General features: G+C 39.5%; 3 protein-coding genes and 1 long non-coding RNA gene across 7 annotated transcripts in view; all 4 read left to right on the forward strand.

The window, feature by feature from the left end:
• The first annotated feature begins 2,939 nt into the window (after window positions 1-2,939).
• LOC146990985 (E3 SUMO-protein ligase ZBED1-like) lies at window positions 2,940-4,194 on the forward strand. The gene has a single exon (XM_085793893.1). It carries the CDS (start codon window positions 2,977-2,979, stop codon window positions 4,192-4,194), a length of 1,218 nt encoding a protein of 405 aa, XP_085650019.1. The 5' UTR covers window positions 2,940-2,976.
• A 3,709-nt stretch (window positions 4,195-7,903) lies between these two features.
• Window positions 7,904-8,587, forward strand: LOC146990986 (uncharacterized). The gene is made up of 5 exons (XR_015037970.1): window positions 7,904-7,950; window positions 8,030-8,062; window positions 8,147-8,179; window positions 8,332-8,361; window positions 8,455-8,587. It is a non-coding gene; the product is annotated as an uncharacterized LOC146990986 (long non-coding RNA).
• Window positions 8,588-10,966: 2,379 nt separating this feature from the next.
• Window positions 10,967-26,819, forward strand: part of cd99 (CD99 molecule) — a 28,523-nt gene continuing 12,670 nt past the window's right edge. For 2 of the 4 annotated variants that reach the window (XM_085802389.1, XM_085802398.1), the window contains exon 1: window positions 26,200-26,466. In XM_085802389.1, the coding sequence (XP_085658515.1) occupies window positions 26,403-26,466 (64 nt within the window). In that variant the 5' untranslated portion in view covers window positions 26,200-26,402. Of the gene's footprint in view, window positions 11,087-12,267; window positions 12,288-16,150; window positions 16,249-26,199; window positions 26,467-26,819 lie in introns of those variants that run through there. The other 2 variants (XM_085802375.1, XM_085802382.1) reach the window with 2 other exon arrangements.
• LOC146990988 (uncharacterized) lies at window positions 16,505-24,058 on the forward strand. Its single transcript, XM_085803776.1, has 19 exons — window positions 16,505-16,517; window positions 17,468-17,500; window positions 17,608-17,667; window positions 18,449-18,481; window positions 18,600-18,629; window positions 19,009-19,038; window positions 19,151-19,210; window positions 21,032-21,064; window positions 21,324-21,371; window positions 21,468-21,500; window positions 21,629-21,679; window positions 21,863-21,895; window positions 22,192-22,221; window positions 22,329-22,382; window positions 22,496-22,528; window positions 22,611-22,649; window positions 22,940-22,975; window positions 23,793-23,822; window positions 23,932-24,058. The coding sequence occupies exons 1-19, from the start codon at window positions 16,505-16,507 to the stop codon at window positions 24,039-24,041; spliced, it is 789 nt and encodes a 262-aa protein (XP_085659902.1). The 3' UTR covers window positions 24,042-24,058.

Here is a 26,819-nt window from a genome sequence, read left to right on the forward strand (position 1 = left end):
GGAGATCTCTGATGCGACTACAAAGGCCCTTCAGAGGAAACAAAACATTCCTGGCAGCCGAGAGTGATGGTGCATTACATGGAACTGTGAGCTACGGAGAAGAGAAGTTTTTCTAAATGAAGCTCGGCGGTCGGAGGAGAAATGAGTCACCCTGCTGCTGCGGACGGCCCCGTTGTGGTAGATGGGCGAGCTGCCGGCCGAAGCGTTGTAGTAGGAGGACGTGGCGCGGACCAGAGGCCTCTTGCCTTTCTCCTTGGTGCTGTTGGAGTCGTTGTCTTTGATGATGTCGTACTGTCGGCAGAACAGGGCGATGACGGCTGCAGAGGAGCGCAGAGGGAGAGAGAGAAGAGTCAAACACAGGAGGAGATGTGGATGTTAATACAGTACGCCCACACGCTCTGCGCTAGCTAACAGGCCTGGGCCCACAGACTGCCACACAGACACAAATGCAAACAAAGAGATACAAAGAAACACAAAACTATCTCAAAGAAAGACAAACCAACCAGGAAAAGACACAAAACAACCAAAAAAAGGCACACAAAAAACAGAAAATGACACAAAACAACCAGAATAAGATGCAAAACAACCCAAAAAGGCACACAAAAAACAGAAAATGACACAAAACAACCAGAATAAGACACAAAACAACCAAAAAAGGCACACAAAAAACAGAAAATGACACAAAACAACCAGAAAGACACTAAACAACCAGAATAAGACGCAAAACAACCAAAAAAGGCACAAAACAACCAGAATAAGACACGAAATAAGCAAAAAAAGGCACAAAACAACCATATTGGACAAGACGCCTACCTATGATAACATGCATGCCAAGGCTTGCCAGGTGTTTCGCTGTGGCTAAACCCATTCCTCTGGTACCCCCCGTCACAATGGCAACCCTTCCATTTTGCTTGGGTAAGACTGTGCGGAGGAGAGAGGGCACCACATCAGAACATAACACAATCAAATCAGTATCAATATGTTGTTTAGAGTAGCAGCACCAAATCCAGGTGGCGAGGTCTTATCTGGTGCAGTTCCTTTTAAACAAACAGTCGATTCAAATGGGCCAGAACTTAAAGCAGAAAATAACAATATTCATATTACTGAATTAATATCACAATAAAAACATGGTCTAAGCATCACCCAGTAAGGCAAAAGTCTTTACTTCTTTCACAAAGTTATTTTACATCAAATAGCAGACAAGCCAGTGTTATGCAGAGTAATACATCTTAACATAGAGTCTCCAAGCCTGATATGGCCAAAAAAGATAAAAACCTCACAGCACAGGTGGAGTTTTATAGAAGCCAAGGATGAACAGAGAAAACTTACAGTATTACTGTTGTAGTATTATCATATGGCAGATTTGTTTGATCCAACCGGAAAATATCACGACTGCATTTGCTGTTATGTTTACCACAATAAACAGCACTTAACATACAGATTTTTTTTTTTTTTTTACAAAACACAACTACTATAGGAGTTACCCGGCAAAAGTAAAACACATTTTTTAAATAACTATTATAACACCCTTTCATCTTTTTCTTGATATTGGGTATAAAAGATTAATATCACTCCCAGTTTTTACAGTAATTAGTGAAGTGCTTTGATTTTTAATGCTTCAACAGGTCATGCATGTATAGGTGCCTGTACACTAGGGATGTCACGATTACTTGTTTTCACAATTAATCGCGGTATTAAACGCCACAATTAATTAATCGTAAAGATTCTTAAATACCGTCACTTTTCAAAAAAGATTATTTTGGAAACACAGAGGCAGATGTGCACAAAAGTTAAGGTAAATGTAAGAAATACTGGTCCATTTACCTAACGTAACATGGTAGAAATTTAAATGTTAGCGTCTCATTTGTGATAAAAAACAAACAATTAAAATAAACGTAAACATTTGGTATAGATGACAATTAATGATTTGAATATTTAAAACACTTCCCCTGGAGGATTAATAATTGGTTACATATGAATAGTAGCCTAGATACTTAAAATATTTAGTGTAAAAATGTGTTATGTAATTATATTTTGACTGTATTTTACACATTCATATGTTGTGAAATTATTTAGGCTAATGCGTAATAATCGTGATAATCGTAATACCGTGATTATTTCTCTGACAATAATCGTACAAAGAAAATCTATAATCGTGACATCCCTACTCAAGAGGTTGGCTCAGAGTGCAGCTTCCTTCCAAAATACTGTCCACGTCATCCTCGCAGGGTTCGCCTTCGTAGTAGCTCCGCGTGTTTTCGTACAAGAAAATCTGCTGATCCACTAAAGCCGGAGCGATGCGGTTCCTCTTCCCACTCAGAACGGTTCCAGAGGAGCTGAACAGCCTGTGACAAGGTACGCTAGTGGCGGGAACACACTACACGTACTTCTGCAAAACCTTGGGCAAGGTGGGGAACAAGGCCGCATGACTGGTCCACCACAGTAAAGGGTCTTCGTTCAGACCCAGGACCCTCTGGGACTTATAGTTGCTCAGCTCTTCGACTACCTGGGCATGCAGCTCCTCTTGGCTCTGGTCTGCATCAGATTGACAAAATATGGCAGCCAGAGGGTTGTCTTGGGTTGTGCTGCTACTCGTTGAAGCTCCTCTTAGGGGTGCTTGTTTTTTGGCAGGGGGCTCCTGAGCCAACAGGGAGAAATCGTCGAGGCACGACTGGTCGGACGCCTGCTTCTCCAGGATCGCCTTCGCCTCCTCGATGACGATGCTCTCCACTTTGGAGCGCTCCTGGGTGGACAGGAAGGGCAACTTCTTGTACCTCGGGTCCAGGAAGGTGGCGACGTTGAGGAAGGTCGAGATCTCTTGCGACGGCTGCAAATTCTGGGAATAGGTGCTCGACAGGACCTTTGAGATGACCTCCTTGGTCATGCTGATCTCTTTCACATCGCCTTCTCTGACCTTGAGGTTGGTGTTGGTGTGGCTGCACATTGCACTGGAAACGGATATACTGTCGCGTATGTATGAGTCAAATCGCCTACTCCGGGAACACCTCCAATCTGTCGTACCACCTCGAAAAGAACCACCCGGGAGAGTTCAGCGAGTTTGTGAAGAGCAACACGGATCAGATGCGCGAGGCGTACGCCACGGCGTTCTCTCGGATCAAATCTGAGCCTGTAGTAGGTCTCCACGGTCCGCAGCAGCAACCCCAGGACACAAACTTACAAAGGCAGAGCTTAGACTACGACAGCAGGCGACACAACGATCTTACCGTAGCCGTTATCAATTTCATCTGCGAGGGGTTGCACCCTGTATCCGTAGTTGAGGAGCATACCTTTAAGACTTTAATGAGTACTATCGACCCCGGGTACTCTCCACCCACCCGGAGCGAACTGGCTGTAAAAATGGTTCCTAAAATGTACTGCCGTGCCCGGGACAAGGTTTTTAGTGAGCTTACCGGGGTCGTGAATTGCGGTGTTACTACAGATCTCTGGCAAAGTCCGACCCAGAACAGAACATACATCTCACTCTCTATTCATTCAGTGAATTACAGCAGTGCAAGTGGCTTTTCCATGACCAACAAGTGCCTCAAAACTTTTGAAGTGCAAGAGGAAAACACGGCCGAGAATATCACCAGAGCGATGTACGAAACCTTCGTCGAGTGGGGTATAACTCATAAAGTCAGCGGCGCGACCACAAACGGCTCGGTGGACATCGTCAAGGCGTGCTCGCTCTTGGAGCTGTCGGTGGAAATGCCCTGCCTCGGACACACCGTCAATCGCGCGATGGACGAAGCCTTCGGTATGCCCCGCGTGGACGGCTTCTTGGGATGCTGCCGCAAAATTGTCGATCATTTCAAAGAACCTACGCTGTATCTGCTGAGGGAAAAACAGAGGCAGCACGGCCTCGCTCAGTGTGAACTCATCACAGACAGGGGTAGGTCTTGGTTGGCCACGTTAGCGATGCTGCAAAGGCTGAAGGAGCAACGGGTTGCTGTAACCGCGACGCTTTCAGAGAGCTCCAACAGCTATCATTTCAGCCTTGACGGCTCTGACTGGACTTTATTGGAGGGTTTGATTGAAGTCCTCCAGCCTTTTAAAGTTGTAGCAAACATGATCACTTCTTGTAAGTACCCAACCATTAGCATGGTGAGGCCAATCCTCCATATGCTATGTTATGTTGCTAAAATAACAATTCAAAGAACTCAAAGAAACATACCTACGCCAGAAACTGTCCTTTAAAGCAGCACCAATCAAGTTTTCAATCACGAACGGTTCAAATCGATCAATCAGTAAATCATTGTGACTGGTTTGTAGCTCTATAATGTATTATTTCACAATCTTATCATTAAAGTTTAGTAATTATAGCCTGTCATTGGTGGTTTTAATCTTTATTTTCCTTCTCTGGGAGGCTCCCGGTTATATTACAGTACAGTAAAGCAGACATAATATTTACCTCACTCACCACTAATTGCTCAGGAATCACAGGAGGGTTTAAACTAATCACCTTGGTTCAGGTTGGTTGAAAATATGATTTTGCAATGTAATAATTAAATGTAAAGCCGGATGGACACACCCAGACTGTCTTTAAAAGCTGCAGGACTGTTAGTGCTGGTACATAGAAACTTATTTCTACTGTGGACATGATGGAGTTTGGTCTGAGGGTCGTTTTCTGTCTGCTGCTGGTCTCTGGGACAGTCACAGTCAGAGGTAAGTGTAGTGTCGAGTTACCTTTTTCTGTACTGTTGCCCATTAAGTTGGAATAATTTTGTTATATACACTTTATCTATCAAGAATAAATCACATTGCCACAATCATTTCATGAGAAGAGTTAAAAAATAGTAATTTATTCCAACTTTATGGGCGTATTGCATATTGTATTTTCCTGATACATTTATTGTTATGATGGCAGCAGAGAACTTGTAGCTAATGAATACAATAAGCAACAAATAATAGGGGAAAAAATGGTGGCCAAAGTTCAAGAAATGGTTTCACAAAATAAAACAAAAATATAACATATTTTTCGTGGAGCAGATATTATTTATGCAAATGAGGCTGTTTATAATTCCAAGCTCTTATAATTTAATTTCACTCATTGTATTTCTAATACTACTAATGAACATTTTGGCAAAGAGCATCCATCCAGTATAGTAGCCCACAGCATATTTGAATATATATTATTTATCTCATTAACACAAGCTGTTATTGCAGTGTTTTTCAACCTTGGGGTCGGGACCCCACGTGGGGTCGCCTGGAATTCAAATAAGGGTCACCTGAAAAAAAAATTACTGATAAAAATATTTTTTTAACTAATTATTTTTCTTTTTAAATTATGAATTATGAAAAACACAACACACAATCTTAAACAATTGTATTCTATACTTCCACTTTATCGAATAAATCATAATTATCATAAGCCTTTATTTATTTTTTATCTAGCCTACTTATTTTATTTATTAGTGATAGGTAACCTTTTTTGTGTGCCTTGTCTTGTATCTCTATTTGCTGCTGTGACAAAGTGAATTTCCCCCTTGTGGGATTAATAAAGTTTTATTCATTCATTCATAAATAAAGTTCAAATTAAATATCTGAGGGGTCACGTGCCAAATAAGGTTGGGAAACTATGTTATTGATATGTGAAAAAGCAGAGCTAAGGCAACAGCAGCTAAATCCCAGAGCGCCTGTTGTTATGTGAAGTAATGATGATTGTTAATGTCACAACACAGCCTCACTGTCACACGGATAGACTGCAGTGTTTCACAATAATATCTTGGCTGAGAGGTGTTTGTTTCCCTGTTAGGAAAACGACTCATAGCTTCTCAAATTATCAGTCAGTGTTGCCATAGAAACCCGAAAATAAATATATGCCTACTACAGTATGACTCCCTGTGTTGTTAGCGTCCTGTTGCTACCTGTTTTTAACTTCTCCCCTCTGCAGGAACTGATCCGTCTGATGCCAGCGATGACCACGGTGAGATTTCTACTTCAACTTAACGAGGGTGGAGGATGTGGATTCCTATTGTGAAATGGAGAGATTACCTTCGCTCATTATTATTAGTGTGAATCACATTGTTCACAGTCCTGCTCTCTGGATTAGAAGAAGTTACATGGAAACCTCCACTGTTTACCCAGGGGGCAAAGCAAAATAACAGACACGGAGCGTTGTAAAAGGTTTGACACCAGAAATGATCTCTAGGAACTTGAAGGATTAAAACCTGGGTGGACAACCTGGTCAACTAGCTGCTGGAAAGCTACAGGGGCCAAAACCCCTTTCTAGGGTCATTTTGCTGGCGAAATGATGTAAATGCAAATATTTAGGTACTACAATGGCATAAACAGTCATACAACTATAAAATTTGGCAGAGAGTATCTTGACACATAGGGGGAGGCAGGAAAAAAAGATTCTGGGGTTTGGCGCAACTCGATTTTAAGATATCACCCTCAACATCCCAAAAAAGACCAAAAAAAGTACTGTTCGCCTGACAAATTCTCATGAAAATTATTATTTTTCAGCACTTTATGGAGAATATCTATGCTTAACATGTATATAGAAAATTTCCTTAATTCATAAGCTTCCATTTGAGTCCAAGATAGCCTTTCTACTAGCTACTGGAAAGCTACAGGCTGTCTCCAAACAATGCAACACCTATTGTGAAAAACTCCATGTTAACTGACATGATCAGAAACCTTCTATTTCTGGTCTCCCCAAAGTGAACAGACAGATAGAGAAGACCGTCGGCCACAGCAAGTGGGGCTTTGGAGATAGAAAGGCTATCTTGGACTCAAATGGAAGCTTATGAATTAAGGAAATGTTCTATATACATGTTAGGCATAGATATTCTCCATAAAGTGCTGAAAAATAATAATTTCCATGAGAATTTGTCAGGCGAACAGTACTTTTTTTGGTCTTTTTTGGGATGTTGAGGGTGATATCTTAAAATCGAGTTGTAACAAACCCCAGAATCTTTTTTTCATGCCTCCCCCTATGTGTCAAGATACTCTCTGCCAAATTTTATAGTTGTATGACTATTTATGCCATTGTAGTACCTAAATATTTGCATTTGCATAATTTCGCCAGCAAAATGACCCCAGAAAGGGGTTTTGGCCCCTGTAGCTTTCCAGCAGCTAGTTGACCAGGTTGTCCACCCAGGTTTTAATCCTTGAAGGTCCTAGAGATCATTTCTGGTGTCAAACCTTTTACAACGCTCCGTGTCCGTTTTTCAAAAAACTGGGATTTTGCCCCCTGGGTAGTTGTTGTGTTGTTGTTAGCTAGCGGGGTTGCTAAAGTTAAAGGTTAGGGTGTTTTGAAACTGAAAGTAGCTCCTTATGAATTATAATGATAAGTTAAGTTATGATGATAAATATTGTGGGTAAAGCTGGAGTTGTTGGTGCTATACCCAACGCCATCTCATGTTTTCTATGCGTATTCAGGGCCGTTGTAGGGGCCCAGCGCCCAGTAGGCCCCAAAAACCCCTCAGTAATCTTTGTATGACTGAATTATTCTACATAAGACCCTGACTAATACTCATAATAATGCTGCATTAGCATCAAAACAAAGCAGACTAAATAAAAAATGATAATACATATGTAGTTTAAGAAAAAAAAGTGGAAAAGTCAGGGGCCCACTTTAGTATTCTTTCAGGGGCCCCAGAATTCATAGCAACGGCCCTGTGCGTATTGCAAGTAGGCCCAACACTGAGATTATTATTTATTTGTGACATCACAAAGTTAAAACGTTTTTTGTTACAGAGTATGCCTAAGTAAAACTGCTTTCTGTTCTTATTTCTATGCTCACAAATTCCCATCATGCACCAGCTGTGAAGAGACTAAAACGCTGGAGTGGTGAGTTTGCAATTCTTTTGATTCTTTCCTTTTGTTTTTTCTTCCTCTTCCACATTCACAACATGCTCCAACGTAGTCCTGGGTCATTTCAATGTTGTAAATCTTGATGTTTTTCTCAAACAGGACTCAGTGTGTTTGATTCCCTGCGTGGCAAAGGTCAGTGAGTAGGAATATTAGCATGTTTTACTGTCTGAAAAACTCCACCTGCAACTATTTATTCATCTTTATCTTCCAGGATCCCCCTCTTCCACTAAACCCCCTGCAAGAGGTAAAAGTTCAAAGCTGAACTGTATAAAATCAGTTAAATAATCAGGAAAATGTACATTTAAAAAAAAATATTCTACCTTTTTAGATGGTGCTGGATTCAACCTGGAAGATGCTATAAGTAAAACCCCCAACCCCTTTTTGACTTTTGGTTTTCTGCTTTATTGTGTGCTAAATTACACAAGTTACACAATTATTATTCATAAAGTTATATTATGTTTTTGAATCTGGCAGTATATTGCATGTTTAATATTCTTTCTATCAAATCCATAGATCCCAAACCTGCCAAGCCTGCTGGAGGAGGTGAGTCCACAGAACATTTAGTATGTTAATGTTATGTAAGATGGGTGACAATAAAGTTTTAATGATCATTTAATGAGAATGTTTTACTCCTAGATGATTCTCGATTCAATCTGGAGGATGCTCTTCGTCCAGGCAAAACTTTTATACTTATAATTTCTTGGATATTGTTATGCAACATCCTTTAATCACTTGTTACCTGATTGGCGATGCAACACATGTCTATATACTGTCTTAGAAATTGCATAGAAGTCCACTGAACCAAATCAAACCAAATCAAGAAGACAAATAAATAGGATTTTCTACTAAATCCATTGGGAAATTATAGCTTTAACTTTTATGTTCTGGTTCCCTCAGCGGTGAAGCCAACTGATAAACCCAATGGAGGAGGAGGTGAGTCAACAAAAACCCAATACTCCCCTCTTCTAGATGACGATAGAATTTTTCAACAGTTTTAGGTTTAAAGCAGAAGTAAGCGATCCGGTGGTTTTGGCTAATGCTGCGTTCCAGGCAGGCTTTTGAAATCGTAAATTACAGCTTCAAGCAGGGCCGTTGCTAGGAATTCTGGGCCCCCTTAAAGAATACTAAAGTGGGCCCCTCCCCCTAACTTTTCCTTTTTTTTTCTTAGACTACGTATGTATTATGGTTTTTTATTTAGCCTTCTTTGTTTTGATGCTAATGCAGCATTACACTGCAAAAACTCAAGTATCTTAGCAAGAATATTTGTCTTATTTCTAGTCAAAATGTCATTTCTAGTCAAAACAAATCTCATTATACTTAAAATAAGACACATCATATTAAAAGTAGCTTGTTTTTAGACAGTTTTTACTTCTTTCAAGCAGATTTTCACTTGGAATAAGTAGAAAAAATCTGATAGTGGAGCAAGTTTTTCTTCCTTATTACAAACACAAAAAACTTACTTTCACTGGCAGATTTTTTCTATTTATTGTAAATTTAAGTGAAAATGATGTAAAAACAAGTTAATTTTTAGGTAATGAGTCTTATTTTAAGTGGGAAGAGATTAGTTTTGACTAGAAATGAGACATTTGGACAAGAAATAAGACAAATATTCTTGGAAAGATGTTGAGTTTTTACAGTGTACTATGAGTATCAGTCAGGGTCTTATGCAGTGATTGCTGTCGGAAGATATAACTATTTAAGACTTATATTAACACAAATATATCACTTACTTCTGCTTTAACTTAACTTAACTTAACTTAAGTCAACTTAACTTAACTTAACTTAACTAATATTGTGACCTACCTTCTCAGAGTGTCAGGCGAATCTGGTCCAAAAACTGGGCACGGTCATCGAGAACCAGCGGCAGCAGATTCGCCTCCTGCTGCAGCTGATGGCCCGGTCGCCTTCGGCCACTTCTCGCTTCATGCGCTCTAAGTGAGATCTCTGGGATCCCTAGGTGAGGATGGAGATAAAGGAAAAGATTTAGACAATGTGACATACAGTCCATCCTCTTTTTGTTTTACCTGACTCAACCTTTGTTTTTTTTTTCAGGCATGGAGGGAGTGGGTCAACGGCTAGAAACCTCTGAACTTATTAATCCTTTTACTGATCAATAAACATTTATAAAAATACTGATGTTTAACGGGTAATGAGACTCTGATGATACTCTGTGAATCAATAAAGATTAATCCTGACTCTTGTGTTGTTTTATTTGCATTAATTTTAACCTAATTAATAGTGAGGAGCAGAGGCACAACAGAACTTTGAAATGACTATGATTGCTGCATTGTAGAGCCACTTTTCCGTAGGTTTCGACCTCCATAACGATAATACAGAATCATATTTCGCCATTGAATTATTCACCGACGCAGCTCCTTTCGTGGGTTTTTGGGGGTTCTTTGATAACTACTGTATTTCTTATTTAAATCGGCTACATTGGGGCGGTGTTTAGCTCAGTTGGTAGAGCACCCGCCCCATGTGTTGAGGCTGTAGTCCTCGCTGCAGGCGGCCCCGGTTCGAGTCCCGCGTCGGACGGCCCTATCCTGCATGTCATTCCCCCCATCTCTGCCTCCCATTTCCTGTCACACTCTCAACTGTCCTATCAAATAAAGGCATGAAAAGCCAAAAAAAAAAAAAATACTTTACTTTAAATCGGCTACATTTATTTCCAACTGGCTTATTTGCTGGTACATTCGGCTAACACCTAAGCCAATTTAAATGGCAGGTTTTTGTTTTGTTTGTTTGTTTTACAAAAGAACAACTGTTGTTTGCTACAAAAACATGAAAATGGGTTATAATTTTACGCCGAAATGACTAATATATGTAGTTAATATGTTTACCGTTTAAAAAAAAGTTTTATGAAGTCTGTGCTTTCGCTTAAAATTGCGCCATTAGTGAACAGAGTTTGGAGTCGAGCTACTTAAAAGACGAAAACTTGAGTCGACCTAGCACACGCTTTATGAAAATATGCGCATGTTATTGATAAAAAATTAAATTTTAAGGGGTTAATTTACATTCTTGGGGCTGCCACACCCAATGTTCTTCCCTGGCAGTGTTGACTCATGCAGTGTAAGACACCGGTCTGGACAAGAAGAAAACCTTCTCCATTAATACCTGCTGGCTACACACACACACGTGAAAATTAAAACTCAAGCAGCTACGCAGATAGAAAAGAAAAGAAAAGAGTCACCATGAAGTTTTGCTTGAGGATAGTTTTTCTTCTTTTTCTCGTTTCTGGGATTTTAACAGACTATGAATATGATGGTAAGTGACAAATCTTTTGACTGTTATCATAAACTTACATTTCGTGTTATGGCTATGCTGCGTATTTTTGTATAATAAAAGGTCGCCGCCAGGCTCGTGTCTAATTTAAGACAAAGTATTTCATGGGAAGATGGTTGCCAACTTTCCTCGAGACAATTTCTTTGGAGGGAGCTGCTTCTAATCTTCTGGAAAAGTGTAATGAGGAACAGCTCTTATGGAGAGAGATAATTAATATGATACGTAGGCTACCCTTTTTCCAGAGTTAAGTACCTTAAGGTTGAGTTTGAGCTCATATAGACTGTATACGCCTGGTCCTCAACTGCCTACAAACTGTTTTTTTTTTCCTTTTCTTTCTTCTTAACTAATTTATGTGTTTTATTTTTATTTTTTTTGTGTTAGTTTCATGCTTTTTGATGCTTTTCATTGTGTTATGTTTTTTGTTTTGTTTTCCTTTTCTCTCACTTTTTAATGTATATAAATTGAAAAATGTATTGGTAATTATGACTAATTTGATTGTGATTTATTATTTCTGACTTTCTGGTTGCCAATAGAAAATTTAAAGCAAAAAAAAAAAACATTTCATGTGATTGCAGGAGGTTTTGACATTTGGGCATGGACTAAATGGACTGGCATTTAGTTTCAGTTTCATCCTGAAACAGCATCTGAAATGTGGTTAGAAACTGGGAAAAGAGAAGTTAAAGAAGTTTTTTATCTGGTTTTACATAGGAAAGGAAAAAAAGAAGGAATGCTAATAGATTTTGGCGCTAATTAGATTCACATGTCTTACCCTGGTTGAAAAGCTTGCATGCCTTTAGCTGCAACTCGAGATTCCTTTATCTGACTTGCACATTCACCACGCTATGAGATAATGACAGAATGTTACCAGACAGAGTTGTTTTAGAGTCAAAAACAGAGACTGCTTGTCGAAAAACTACCCCCAACGGAAACGCGCATCAGCAGTTTTGCATAAATTTCCCTCTAAAACAACTCTGTCCGTAGCGTAGCTCTAAGCAGCTCACGGCTCTGCTCCACTGTTCTAAAAACAGCTTGCACCGACAATTAAAGGTAACAAACCTACTGCTATGACTATAGGGATTATGGCAATGTTGAACTATCCCTTTAAGGTGTTTATCATGTGTTTAATACTGATCCTTGTGTCTTTTCCCTCTCAGGTTTTGATCTGAGTGACGCCCTCTTCGATGATCGTGAGTAACTTTCACTATCGTTGCAGGTTTAACAATCAAATAAAGAACTGTGTTCATTTAAAGAAGTGGTAATACTGATGTACCTCTGTGTCTCTTTGTTCCTGTAGTACCAACAGAAGCATTTCCTGCAGGTGTTCTCGACCTTCTAGATGCTTTTGGAGATGGTAAAATAGACTCTTTTTTTTGCAGTTTCGCATATAAAGAATGTTTATGATTCAAACCAGATTGCAGGATGTCATTGATGGTGTAAATATATCTTTCCATCAGATTTGCCACCGACTAAGACACCAGAGAAACCCAAGAAACCAAGTTCTGGATATTTTGGTATGGGCACTTGAGGACACTATCTGCATGTTAAAGCTCAGCGCCGGTTTTTACCCTGTTATCAAATCAAAACCATGTATTTGAAATGGCACGAACCGATGCGATCAATCATGCAAAGCCACTTTTTGTCTTAGAGTTCAATGTTTAACTGCCATATTAAGTGATCATTGTGTTAAACACTCTTAATCACATTAGATTTGGTTTGGACTAATCCAATACTTAGAATACAATATAACGTACAGTGTATGTTTACTTTCTATACAATCTCTTCTTCATTTCTCACAGGTGGTGGAAAGCTTGATGACTTGGACTTATTCTATATTTCAGGTGGGGACTACAAACCTGATGGGGGCAAGTCAGGAGGTAGGTATCTTCTCTTCTGATTGGCTCGTTCCTGTCTCTGTAATTGACACAGCATTAGCCAAAACGACCGGATCGCTTACTTCTGCTTTAACTTTAACTTTTATGTTCTGGTTTCCTCAGCAGTGAAGCCAACTGATAAACGCAAAGGAGGAAGTGAGTCAACAAAAACCCAATACTCCCCTCTTCTTCACCAATTTTCGGTTTAACTTAACTTAACTTAACTTAACTTAACTTTAACACTGGTCCTTGTGTCTTTTCCCTCTCAGGTTTTGATCTGAGTGACGTCCTCTTCGATGATCGTGAGTGACTTTCACTATCGTTGCAGGTTTAACAATCAAATAAAGCACCGTGTTCATTTAAAGAAGTGGTAATACTGATGTGTCTTTGTGTCTCTTTGTTCCTGTAGCACCAACAGAAGCATTTCCTGCAGGTGATCTCGACCTTCTAGATGCTTTCGGAGACGGTATAGACTTTTTTTTTGCAGTTTCGCATAAAAATAATGTTTATGATTCAAACCAGATTGCTGGATGTCATTGATGGTGTAAATATATCTTTCCATCAGATTTGCCACCGACTAAGACACCAGAGAAACCAGAGAAACCCAAGAAACCAAGTTCTGGATATTTTGGTATGGGCACTTGAGGACACTATCTGCCTGTTAAAGCTCAGCGCCGGTTTTTACCTTGTTATCAAATCAAAACCATGTATTTGAAATGGCACGAACCGATCCGATCAATCTTGCAAAGCCACTTGTTGTCTTAGAGTTCAATGTTTAACTGCCATATAAGTGATTATTGTGTTAAACACTCTTAATCACATCAGATTTGCATAAGGTGGTTTGTTTGGACTAATCCAATACTTAGAATACAATATAACGTACAGTGTATGTTTACTTTCTATACAATCTCTTGTTCATTTCTCACAGGTGGTGGTGGAAAGCTTGATGACTCGGACTTATTCTATATTTCAGGTGGGGACTACAAACCTGATGGGGGCAAGTCAGGAGGTAGGTATCTTCTCTTGTGATTGGCTCGTTCCTGTCTCTGTAATTGACACAGAAAAGTATTAGAATATCAGGCACACTAAATTCTGTGCTTTTATTCTGAAAACCACATGCATTCCTTCCATAATTTTAAAAAGAACAATAATTAGTTACAAAAAATATTTTTATCGTCTTTTTAAAAGATTTTTCATCAATTACTAGACATTTCTGGCGACCCCATTTGAATTCCAGGCGACCCCACGTGGGGTCCCGACCCCAAGGTTGACAAACACTGCTCTAGAATAAGTCGGATTAATGGGTAGTCGGAGAAATGGGTGGTCGGACTGACGTATTCTCCCCTTAAAGGGCAAAGCTGGAGACGTTGGATATTTAGCAGGGCATCAAACCAACAAAAAAAGTCTTGACTAGTGATTATTCCTCCTTTTGAGGCATTGTTTTTCCGCAAAATCTTTGCAATTTTGCTGAATCAGACATCTTTCGTGCAACTTTAAAGGGATTTCAAGTGATTTCTTATTAGAATAAAAGTCATAAAACCCTCAGTGATCATGTTAAGGAGGAGATGTCGATCTTAACTCCAGGTGTTTATAATGTGTTTAACACTGATCCTTGTGTCTTTTCCCTCTCAGGTTTTGATCTGTTTGACATCCTCTATCCATGTAAGTGACTTTCACTATCGTTGCAGGTTTAACAATCAAATAAAGCACCGTGTTTATTTAAAGAAGTGGTAATACTGATGTACCTTTGTGTCTCTTTGTTCCTGTAGCACCAACAGAAGCCCCCAAGAAGACACCAAAGGCCCCAGAAAAACCTAAAACTGGTGGCGGTTCGTATCACATTTATGTTTTGGGTCCGTCACAAAAAGGTTCTGGGACAGTGGAGTCAGAAAACTTGGGGTTTTAACACAATACTTGTTCTGTCATTTCCCTACAGGTGAGCTCGACCTTCTAGATGTTTTTGGAGACGGTAAAATAGACTTTTGTTTTTGCAGTTTTGCATAAAAAGACAAGTTTGAGTGATAATTTAATGTTGAATGTTTTACTCCTAGATGATTCTCGATTCAGTCTGGAGGATGCTCTTCGTCCAGGTAAAACCTTTATACTCATAATTTCTTGGATATTGTTATGCAACATCCTTATATCACTTGTTAGCTGATTGGCCATGCAACACAAATTGATATAGAAGTCCACTGAACCAAATCAAGAAGACAAAGCATAAATAGGCTTTTCTACTAAATCCAGTGGGAACTGGTGATACATTAGAAACACGACAAGTTAAGTTTCATTATCGTTACTCTACAACTCATTATTGCCATGGACAAACAGACTTATGCTTTTTAAGATATTTAACTTTTATGTTCTGGTTTCCTCAGTGGTGAAGCCAACTGGTAAACGCAAAGGAGGAAGTGAGTCAACAAACCCAATACTCCCCTCTTCTGAATGATGATAGAATTTTTCACCAATTTTCGGTTTAACTTAACTTAACTTAACTTAACTTAACTTAACTTAACTTAACTTAACTTAACTTAACTTAACTAATATTGTGACCTACCTTCTCAGAGTGTCAGGCGAATCTGGTCCAAAAACTGGACACGATCATCAAGAACCAGCGCCAGCAGATCCGCCTCCTGCAGCAGCTGATGGCCCGGTCGCCTTCGGCCACTTCTCGCTTCATGCGCTCTAAGTGAGGTCTCTGGGATCCCTAGGTGAGGATGGAGATAAAGGAAAAGATTTAGAAAATAAAAGTAGGCAGGTGACATACATCCTCTTTTTGTTTTACCTGACTCAACCTTTGTGTTTTTTTCAGGCATGGAGGAAGTGGGTCAACGGCTAGAAACCTCTGAACTTATTAATCCTTTTACTGACCAATAAACATTTATAAAAATACTGATGTTTAACGGGTAATGAGACTCTGTGAATCAATAAAGATTAATCCTTGTGTGACTCTTGTGTTGTTTTATTTGCATTGACTTTAATAATTAATAGTGAGGAGCAGAGCCACAGCAGATGTATGTTCCAGATGTAACGCAGCAAAGACAGGAAATGACTGTGATTGCTGCGTTGTAGTGACACTTTTCCGGGAAATAAACCATTCATAATAGTAATAGTAGCTACCTCTACTTGTGCCTCTGACTGTGATAGGCCCTCTCACATCCTCTCTCTCCTCTCAGAAGCAGCTGCGCAGATAGAAAAGAAAAGAAAAGAGTCACCATGAAGTTTTGCTTGAGGATAGTTTTTCTTCTTTTTCTTGTTTCTGGGATTTTAACAGACGAAGGTAAGAGACAAATGTTTTGACTATTATCATAAACTTACATTTCATGTTATGGCTATTTTGGTTTACTTGCCTTTCAAAGTATTTAATGTTATTGCAGGAGGTTTATGGGCTGACATTTAGTTTCAGTTTCATTTTGAAACAGCATCTGAAATGTGGTTAGAAACTGGAAAAAGAGAAGTTTTTTTAAAAATCTGGTTTCACATAGGAAAGGAAAAAAGAAGGAATGCTAATAGATTTTGGCGCTAATTAGATTCACATGTCTTACCCTGGTTGAAAAGCTTGCATGCCTTTAGCTGCAACTTGAGATTCCTTTATCTGGAAGTATAAAAACATTTCCATCTGCAAAAATGTGGTAGGTATATTACTAACTATTACATGACACCAAATTTTAATATAAGAGATGTTATTATAATAAGAGTTAGGCTTCATTGTGTCCTTTGGTTGTATTGTTTTTGAAGAGGCTTTTATTTTGAAACTGCTCCTTTTTATGTAACAGTCTCCTGGGCAAAAAAAGTGTTGGCATGTGCCTTTTTTTTGTGTGTGTGCTGAACCACAGTCATAGGTGGTTAGTGACAAGCCGATAAACACACAAGTTGGTCATCGGTAGTTTTCAACTAAGGTTTTACCTCTCTGCTGGTTGTTTGAGAGGAAAAGATTAGACAAAATCAAATCCTGTTGTGGTTTTCTTTTGGTTTTTCCTCCTCAAACTCATCAAATACACAATCCAACAACTCCACAACGCTCTGGTGGACAAGTTGTGACCTGCACATTCACCACGCTATGAGATAATAACACAACGTTACCACACAGAGTTATTTTAGAGGGAAAAGCAGAGACTGTTGATGAAAACTGCCCCCTCGCATCAACGGTTTTGCATGAATTTCCCTCTAAAACAACTCTGTGTGGTAACGTTGTGTTATTATCTCATAGCGTGGTGAATGTGCAGCTCACAACTTGTCCACCAGAGCGTTGTGGAGTTGTTGGATTGTGTATTTGATGAGTTTGATGAGGGAAACCAAGAAATCCCATAATGAGCCTCCCTAGCGTAGCTCTGAGCAGCTCACGGCTCTGCTCCGCCGTTCTAAAAACAGCTTGCACCGACAATTAAAGGTAACGAACCTACTGCTATGTGACTATAAGGATTATGGCAATGTTGAACTATCCCTTTAAGGTGTTTATCATGTGTTTAACACTGATCCTTGTGTCTTTTCCCTCTCAGGTTTTGATCTGAGTGATGCCCTCTTCGATGATTGTGAGTGACTTTCACTATCGTTGCAGGTTTAACAATCAAATAAAGCACCGTGTTCATTTAAAGAAGTGGTAATACTGATGTACCTTTGTGTCTCTTTGTTCCTGTAGCACCAACAGAAGCCCCCAAGCAGCCACCGAAGGACCCAGAAAAACCTAAAACTGGTGGCGGTTGGTATCACATTTATGTTTTGGGTCCCTCACAAAAAGGTTCTGGGACAGTGGACAGTGAAACCGGTTTTTACCCTGTTATCAAATCAAAACCATGTATTTGAAATGGCACGAACCGATGCGATCAATCATACAAAGCCACTTGTTGTCTTAGAGTTCAATGTTTAACTGCCATATAAGTGATTATTGTGTTAAAGCAGAAGTAAGTGATATATTTATGTTAATATAAGTCTTAAATAGTTGTATCTTCCGACAGCAATCACTTCTATAGAGTGTTTGGTCTGAAACACGGGTCTGTCAGTCCCTCTGCTCTGCTCTGAGCCCAGGAGAAAACATTTATCGTATCCTACAGTTTTTATCCAATGAGGAGAGAGAACGGCATGCAGGGCTGTGTGTGCAGCCAAGGGACACCGTGAATGTGGCGACGTAGGGACGAGGACTGTTATGGTGCGTTCAAGGAAACTCGTATTTTTCCGACCTGTGAAGTCGTACCAGTTCGATCTGGTACGACTTCACAGGTCAGAAGTTACGAGTGGCCGTTATAGTGACTTTCACAGGTAAAACAGGTCGGAGAAACACGAGTGGGTTGCCTGGAACACTACAAAGTCGTAAGTTGTGACTTGAAGCTGTAATTTACGATTTCAAAAGCCTGCCTGGAACGCAGCATTAGCGAAAACGACCGGACCACTTACTTCTGCTTTAAACACTCTTAATCAGATCAGATTTGCATGAAGTGGTTTGTTTGGACTACTCCAATACTTGTTCCGTCATTTTCCTACAGGTGATCTTGACCTTGGAGATGCTTTGGCAGACGGTAAATTAGACTTTTTTTTTAACGAACCTACTGCTAAGACTATAGGGATTATGGCAACTATCCCTTTAAGGTGTTTATCATGTGTTTAACACTGATCCTTGTGTCTTTTCCCTCTCAGAATTCGATCTATGTGAAGTCCTCGGTCCATGTGAGTAACTTTCACTATCGTTGCAGGTTTAACAATCAAATAAAGCAATGTGTTTATTTAAAGGAGTGGTAATACTGATGTACCTAAAATAGACTTTTCTTTTGCAGTTTCGCATAATAAGAATGTTTACTGGTTGTTTGAGAGGAAAAGATTAGACAAAATCCAATCCTGTTGTTTTCTTTTCCAGATTTTCCGCAAAAACTTTGCAATTTTGCTGAATCAGACATCTTTCGTGCAACTTTAAAGGGATTTCAAGTGATTTCTTATTAGAATAAAAGTCATAAAACCCTCAGTCATCATGTTAAGGAGGAGATGTTGATCTTAACTTCAGGTGTTTATCATGTGTTTAACACTGATCCTTGTGTCTTTTCCCTCTCAGATTTAGATCTGTGTGGCCAGCTCGGTCCATGTGAGTGACTTTCACTATCGTTGCAGGTTTAACTATCAAATTAAGAACTGTGTTCATTTAAAGGAGTAGTAATAGGCTACTGATGTACCTTTGTGTCTCTTTGTTCCTGTAGCACCAACAGAAGCCCCCAAGCAGCCACCGAAGGACCCAGAAAAACCTAAAACTGGTGGCGGTTGGTATCACATTTATGTTTTGGATCTGTCACAAAAAGGTTCTGGGACAGTGGACAGTGAAACCGGTTTTACCCTGTTATCAAATCAAAACCATGTATTTGAAATGGCACGAACTGATGCGATCAATCATGCAAAGCCACTTGTTGTCTTAGAGTTCAATGTTTAACTGCCATATTAAGTGATTATTGTGTTAAACACTCTTAATCACATCAGATTTGCATAAGGTGGTTTGTTTGGACTAATCCAATACTTGTTCTGTCATTTCCCTACAGGTGATCTCGACCTTAGAGATGCTTTGGCAGACGGTAAATTAGACTTTTTTTTTGTAGTTTTGCATATAAAGAATGTTTATGATTCAAACCAGATTGATGGATGTCATTGATGGTGTAAATATATTTCTCCACTAGATTTGACACCAACTAAGAAACCAGAGAAACCAAGTTCTGGAGGTTCTGGTAGGTTGTTCTCCTCACAGATCTTTAGCGTTTTCTAGCTAGGTGATGATTTTAGAGACGAGGTTTATCACGCGTTCTCATGCTCATGTGTTACAGATGGCTTCGACCTCTGGGAGGCACTGGGTCTAGGTAAAGCTCGTCCATTTATTGCATAGAAGCTGTAACTATGGGTTTTCAAGCTTCAGATTTCCCCACATGGAGAAGTTATCTAGTGAAAATGATTCAGCATTATGACGATAATATCTCTGTGCCCACAGACCCCAACCCAACTGAAAAACCTGCTGTCAAGCCACCAAAAAGTGGAGGTGAGTGAGTTTCCAGAGGTTTACATTGGTTTTAAAGGACGGGCGCATGGCGTCTGTCTGACTTCCTATTTCTCCCACTATACATTTCTATATTTTTGCGTCCATTAGTCCGACCTCCCCTAACCATAACCATAATGGCTCATTACCCCATTTAAACATCACAAATGTCTGGCGACCCCCGTCCATCAAGATGCACCAGTTCAGATTTTATATGTTGCATTTTATTTGAACTCGATTTATATTTGCGAATGTGAAAGTATAGAACACAGTTGTTTAAGATTGTCTGTGGTGTTTTTAATAATAATCTTAAAAAGACAAAACACTAATTAGTTACAAAAAATATTTTTCTCGTCTTTTTAAAAAGATTTTCATCAATTACTAGACATTTCTGGCGACCCCATTTGAATTCCAGGCGACCCCACGTGGGGTCCCGACCCCAAGGTTGACAAACACTGCTCTAGAATAAGTCGGATTAATGGGTAGTCGGAGAAATGGGTGGTCGGACTGACGTATTCTCCCCTTAAAGGGCAAAGCTGGAGAAGTTGGATATTTAGCAGGGCATCAAACCAACAAAAAAAGTCTTGACTAGTGATTATTCCTCCTTTAAAGGCATTGTTTCTGCCAATCCAAACATTCGCTTCGCTAGAAAACCAAATGTGGATTTATCCACCGGTTGACACAGTTGCCCAATTTACATTGATCATCTTATTTTGAAAGTTTGTATAAAATCCGGTTTGTCCTTCTTGTCCTAACACCCTTTAATTCACTGTTTTTAGAATCACTACTTGTCTCTCTGATGGGCACTTGAGGACACTATCTGCCTGTTAAAGCTCAGCGCCGGTTTTTACCCTGTTATCAAATCAAAACCATGTATTTGAAATGGCACGAACCGATGCGATCAATCATGCAAAGCCACTTGTTGTCTTAGAGTTCAATGTTTAACTGCCATATTAAGTGATTATTGTGTTAAACACTCTTAATCACATCAGATTTGCATAAGGTGGTTTGTTTGGACTAACACTTGTTAGTTACCAATACTTGTTCTGTCATTTCCCTACAGGTGATCTCGACCTTCTAGATGCTTTGGCAGACGGTAAATTAGACTTTTTTTTTGCAGTTTTGCATAAAAAAAATGTTAAACACTCTTAATCACATCAGATTTGCATAAGGTGGTTTGTTTGGACTAATCCAATACTTGTTCTGTCATTTCCCTACAGGTGATCTCGACCTTAGAGATGCTTTGGCAGACGGTAAATTAGACTTTTTTTTTGCAGTTTTGCATAAAAAGAATGTTTATGATTCAAACCAGATTGATGGATGTCATTGATGGTGTAAATATATTTCTCCACTAGATTTGACACTGACTAAGAAACCAGAGAAACCAAGTTCTGGAGGTTCTGGTAGGTTGTTCTCCTCACAGATCTTTAGCGTTTTCTAGCTAGGTGATGATTTTAGAGACGAGGCTTATCACGCGTTCTCATGCTCATGTGTTACAGATGGCTTCGACCTCTGGGAGGCACTGGGTCTAGGTAAAGCTCGTCCATTGATTTCGTATAAGCTGTAACTATGGGTTTTCAAGCTTCAGATTTCCCCACATGGAGAAGTTATCTAGTGAAAATGATTCAGCATTATGACGATAATGTCTCTGTACTTACAGACCCCAACCCTAAAAATGAAAAACCTGCTGTCAAGCCACCAAAAAGTGGAGGTGAATGAGTTTCCAGAGGTTTACATTGGTTTTAAAGGACGGGCGCATGGCGTCTGTCCGACTTCCTATTTCTCCGACCTTACATTTCTATATTTTTGCGTCCATTAGTCCGACCTAGACCTAGATTTGCATAATGTGGTTTGTTTGGACTAATCCAATACTTGTTCCGTCATTTCCCTACAGGTGATCTCGACCTTGGAGATGCTTTCGGCGATGGTAAAACAGACTTTTCTTTTGCAGTTTCGCATAATAAGAATGTTTACTGGTTGTTTGAGAGGAAAAGATTAGACAAAATCCAATCCTGTTGTGTTCTTTTCCAGATTTTCCGCAAAAACTTTGCAATTTTGCTGAATCAGACATCTTTCGTGCAACTTTAAACAGATTTCAAGTGATTTCTTATTAGAATAAAAGTCATAAAACCTTCAGTGATCATGTTAAGGAGGAGATGTCGATCTTAACTTCAGGTGTTTATCATGTGTTTAACACTGATCCTTGTGTCTTTTCCCTCTCAGGTTTAGATCTGTCTGACTTCCTCGGTCCATGTGAGTGACTTTCACTATCGTTGCAGGTTTAACAATCAAATTAAGCACCGTGTTCATTTAAAGAAGTGGTAATACTGATGTACCTTTGTGTCTCTTTGTTCCTGTAGTTCCACCAGAAGCCCCCAAGCAGCCACCGAAGGACCCAGAAAAACCTAAAACTGGTGACAGTTCATATCACATTTATGTTTTGGGTCTGTCACAAAACGTTTCCAGGACAGTGGAGTCAAAAAACTTGGGGTTTTAACACAATACTTGTTCTGTCATTTCCCTACAGGTGAGCTCGACCTTCTAGATGTTTTCGGTGACGGTAAAATAGACTTTTGTTTTTGCAGTTTTGCATAAAAAGACAAGTTTTAATGATAATTTAATGTTGAATGTTTTACTCCTAGATGATTCTCGATTCAGTCTGGAGGATGCTCTTCGTCCAGGTAAAACTTTTATACTTATAATTTCTTGGATATTGTTATGCAACATCCTTAAATCACTTGTTAGCTGATTGGCGATGCAACACAAATTGATATAGAAGTCCACTGAACCAAATCAAGAAGACAAAGCATAAATAGGCTTTTCTACTAAATCCAGTGGGAACTGGTGATACATTAGAAACAGGACAAGTTAAGTTTCATTATCGTTACTCTACAACTCATTATTGCCATGGACAAACAGACTTATGCTTTTTAAGAAATTAACTTTAACTTTTATGTTCTGGTTTCCTCAGTGGTGAAGCCAACTGGTAAACGCAAAGGAGGAGGAAGTGAGTCAACAAACCCAATACTCCCCTCTTCTAGATGAACTTTTCACCAATTTTCGGTTTAACTTAACTTAAAGGGATAGTAGTATTTTTTTAAAGTGGGGTTGTATGATCTACAAATAGCCCCTAAGTACTTTAATTGCAGTAGAAGACTCTCTGCACTGCTCCCGTTAGCAACGCCAGCCCATAATAGCCCTGCCCAGAGACTTACAACATACAGTGTTGTGAACAGACCCAAAGAAACGGCCTATTTTCACGGCCTAAAAGAGGTTTTACCTGAAAAAAAATACACAGTTCCATTGTTCGCTGTAATATAATTTTTTCCAGACCTTCAAAGTGCAGGAAAAACACAGTTTTTATTTGGACCTAACCACCTCACGTATCCCTCCGCCCAGGGTTAGCGCCCGCCGATCAGCAGTTGGTTAGGTCCAAATAAAAACTGTGTTTTTCCTGCACTTTGAAGGGCTGGAAAAAATTATATTACAGCGAACAATGGAACTGTGTATTTTTTTTCAGGTAAAACCTCTTTTAGGCCGTGAAAATAGGCCGTTTCTTTGGGTCTGTTCACAACACTGTATGTTGCAAATCTCTGGGCAGGGCTATTATGGGCTGGCGTTGCTAACGGGAGGAGTGCAGAGAGTCTTCTACTGCAACTAAAGTACTTAGGGGCTATTTGTAGATCATACAACCCCACTTTAAAAAAATGCTACTATCCCTTTAAGTTTCATTATCGTTACTCTACAACTCATTATTGCCATGGGCAAACAGACTTGTGCTTTTTAAGAAATTAGCTTTAACTTTTATGTTCTGGTTTCCTCAGCGGTGAAGCCAACTAAACGCAATGGACGAAGTGAGTCAACAAACCCAATACTCCTCTCTTCTAGATGATGATACAATTTTTCACCAATTTTCGGTTTAACTTAACTTAACTTAATTAATATTGTGATTTACCTTCTCAGAGTGTCAGGCTAATCTGGTCCAAAAACTGGACATGGTCATCAAGAACCAGCGGCAGCAGATCGGCCTGCTGCTGCAGCTGATGGCCCGGTCGCCTTCGGCCACTAAGTGAGGTCTCTGGGATCCCTAGGTGAGGATGGAGATAGATGGAAAAGATTTAGAAAATAAAAATAGGCAGGTGACATAGTACGTACATCCTCTTTTTGTTTTACCTGACTCAACCTTTGTTTTTTTTTCAGGTATGGAGGAAGTGGGTCAACGGCTAGAAACCTCTGAACTTATTAATCCTTTTACTGATCAATAAACATTTATAAAAATACTGATGTTTAACGGGTAATGAGACTCTGTGAATCAATAAAGATTAATCCTTGTGTGACTCTTGTGTTGTTTTATTTGCATTAACTTTAATAATTAATGGTGAGGAGCAGAGACACAGCAGAACTTTTCCAGATGTAACGCAGCAAAGACAGGAAATGACTGTGATTGCTGCATTGTAGAGACACTTATCCGGGAAATAAACCATTCATAATAGTTATAGTAGCCTCTCACATCCTCAGCTCTTGTTTTGCACATTAGATTTTGACCCAAAAAATATAATTGTGGATACAAGCAGCAAAAACATTTAAAATATTACATTTATATTTAATATTACATATTTTTGATAGGACAACTAACCAAAAAGGTTAGTTGTTAGACAGCCTAGTGTTAATTGCTGTCAGTCTCCACAATCAGTTCTCCTTCACCTCAATTCCTCTTCCTCAACCTCACACTGATGTTTTCTGTCATCAAGGAAATGTGAAGGACATTAGATTGTTTTTTCTTTACTTATCAGAAGGAATTGTGTTTTTTGTTTTGTTTTTTACTTTGGCAGAACTGCAGGAAGGAATTTAATCTGTCATCTGTCAAGAACAGGGATATGATATCTTTAAATTGGAAGTATTTGAGTAAACCCCTCCCCACTTTTTCCCCCCTTTATTTAACATGATTAATGCTAATTGCCCATAAATGGAAAATGATTAGTTCAGTGGTGCCTGTGAGATTAGATTTGAGTGTGAATGTGATTAGATTCATGGACACTAGAGGGAACTGTTCTGCTACTGACTTGAAGCTTGAAACCTGAGACAGGCTTGGACTTCTTATAGCCAGGCACGTGCACACATAGGGCCCAAGGATGCTTGAGCCCCTGCCCTTTTTGCCTCGTATTAAAAAGTGCCCTTTTTATGTTTTGTTTTTTTCCCCCAATAAATATACACTCTTGTTGTGCATGGGGATGTAAACAACGGCGCTGTAAAAATGCCACGGTTATCTACCATACGCAGGGCTGCCCCGTGGTGCGCGCTCCCTCACATGCACGTCCAGAGAGAGAGAGAGATACTAGCTGCTGCCTCATCGATAACTCCGTGTGTTGCACATAGATAAGAACCTTGTGAGCTACCGACTAAATAGTAACTGTAATTTAATTAAATTTATTTATTTTGATATTAAGGCCTGAAAAAAATTGTACATACTGCCCTTTTCTGATGTTGAGCCCCTGCCCCTCTATAGTCGTGCACGTCCCTGCTTATAGCCTACACAACATTTCCATTGTTGTGAGTTTAATAACTTTATTTAGCCTAGTTGATAAGGTGTAGACTATCTCTCCTCTAGCTTTTCAGTTTTAGAAAGGATTAAAAGGAACTGCATATGACTAATAGACGAGGCTACCATTCAAATAACAGACTACTGTTAAAGGATGCTCTTCCTCTTCTTAGCATCCACACCCCATAGGAAATAGGATATCTTTATTAATAATATTAATGCCTAAGGCCTGCTGGTACATTCGGCTAACACCTAAGCTAATTTAAATGGCGGGTTTTTGTTTTGTTTGTATGTTTTACAAAAGAGCAACTACAAAAACATGAGAATGGGTTACATTTGATTTTTTGTTATCGCACTTTTTTTTGGGGAAAATATGATTTAATCATACGCAGAAATGACTAACATATGTAGTTAATATGTTTACAGTTTTGTTAAAAGTATTATGAGGTCTGTGCTTTTGCTCACGCGCAGAGAAACTTTAAATTGCGTCATTAATGAACGGAGTTTGGAGTCGGCGTCGACCGAGCTACTTCAAAGACGAAAACTTGAGTCAAATTAGCATAAACTATATGAAAATATGCGCATGTTATTCATAAAAAACAACACTTTAATGGGTTAACTTACATTCCTCTATAGAAGGGTGTGTAACGCCCCTCTGACAGGCTGCTAGCTGCTGCTGCCACACCCAGGCTGTTCTTCCCTGGCACTGTTGACTCATGCAGTGTAAGAGGACACCGGTCCGGACAAGAAGAAAACCTTCTGCATTAATACCTGCTGGCTACACACACACAGACACACACACGTGAAAAGAAAACTACAGCGTAGCGTTTTAAAAAGTAGCTTCCAACTCACGCAGCTACGCAGATAGAAAAGAAAAGAAAAGAGAAGAGTCACCATGAAGTTTTGCTTGAGGATAGTTTTTCTTCTTTTTCTCGTTTCTGGGATTTTAACAGACGATGGTAAGAGACAAATCTTTTGACTATTATCATAAACTTACATTAACATTTCGTGTTATGGCTATACTACTGTATATGCTGCGTATTTACTTGCCTTTTAAAAGGTCGCCGCCAGCCAGGCTCGTGTCTAATTTAAGACAAAGTATTTCATGTTTTGCTCGCGCGCCCCCCCGGCTCGAGCGCCCATTACCAGAGAGACCAAGCTCACTTTCTTCCAGAGAGGAGACTAACTAACTAACTAACTAACTAACTAACAGGGCTGTGGTTTTGCTCATGGTGCTGAAACCTGTCCCGTTTTCCATCTTGTGGACACTGTGTTCCTCCGCTTCACAAAAGATGGGGAAGATGTGTTGCCT

Source organism: Trachurus japonicus, chromosome 2 (genome assembly GCF_045865225.1).
Source record: "Trachurus japonicus isolate A0001 chromosome 2, Traja_1.0".
Lineage (NCBI taxonomy): Eukaryota > Metazoa > Chordata > Actinopteri > Carangiformes > Carangidae > Trachurus > Trachurus japonicus.

Excerpts from the sequence above, each read along its gene's own strand:
- LOC146990988 (XM_085803776.1), top strand. Across the intron at positions 21,372-21,467 it reads ACCAAGTTCTGGAGGTTCTG|ATGGCTTCGACCTCTGGGAG; the intron begins GTAGGTTGTTCT and ends CATGTGTTACAG. Across the intron at positions 22,976-23,792 it reads TAAACGCAAAGGAGGAGGAA|CGGTGAAGCCAACTAAACGC; the intron begins GTGAGTCAACAA and ends TGGTTTCCTCAG.
- LOC146990985 (XM_085793893.1), top strand. The coding sequence starts at position 2,977 with ATGAGTCAAATCGCCTACTCCGGGAACACCTCCAATCTGTCGTACCAC.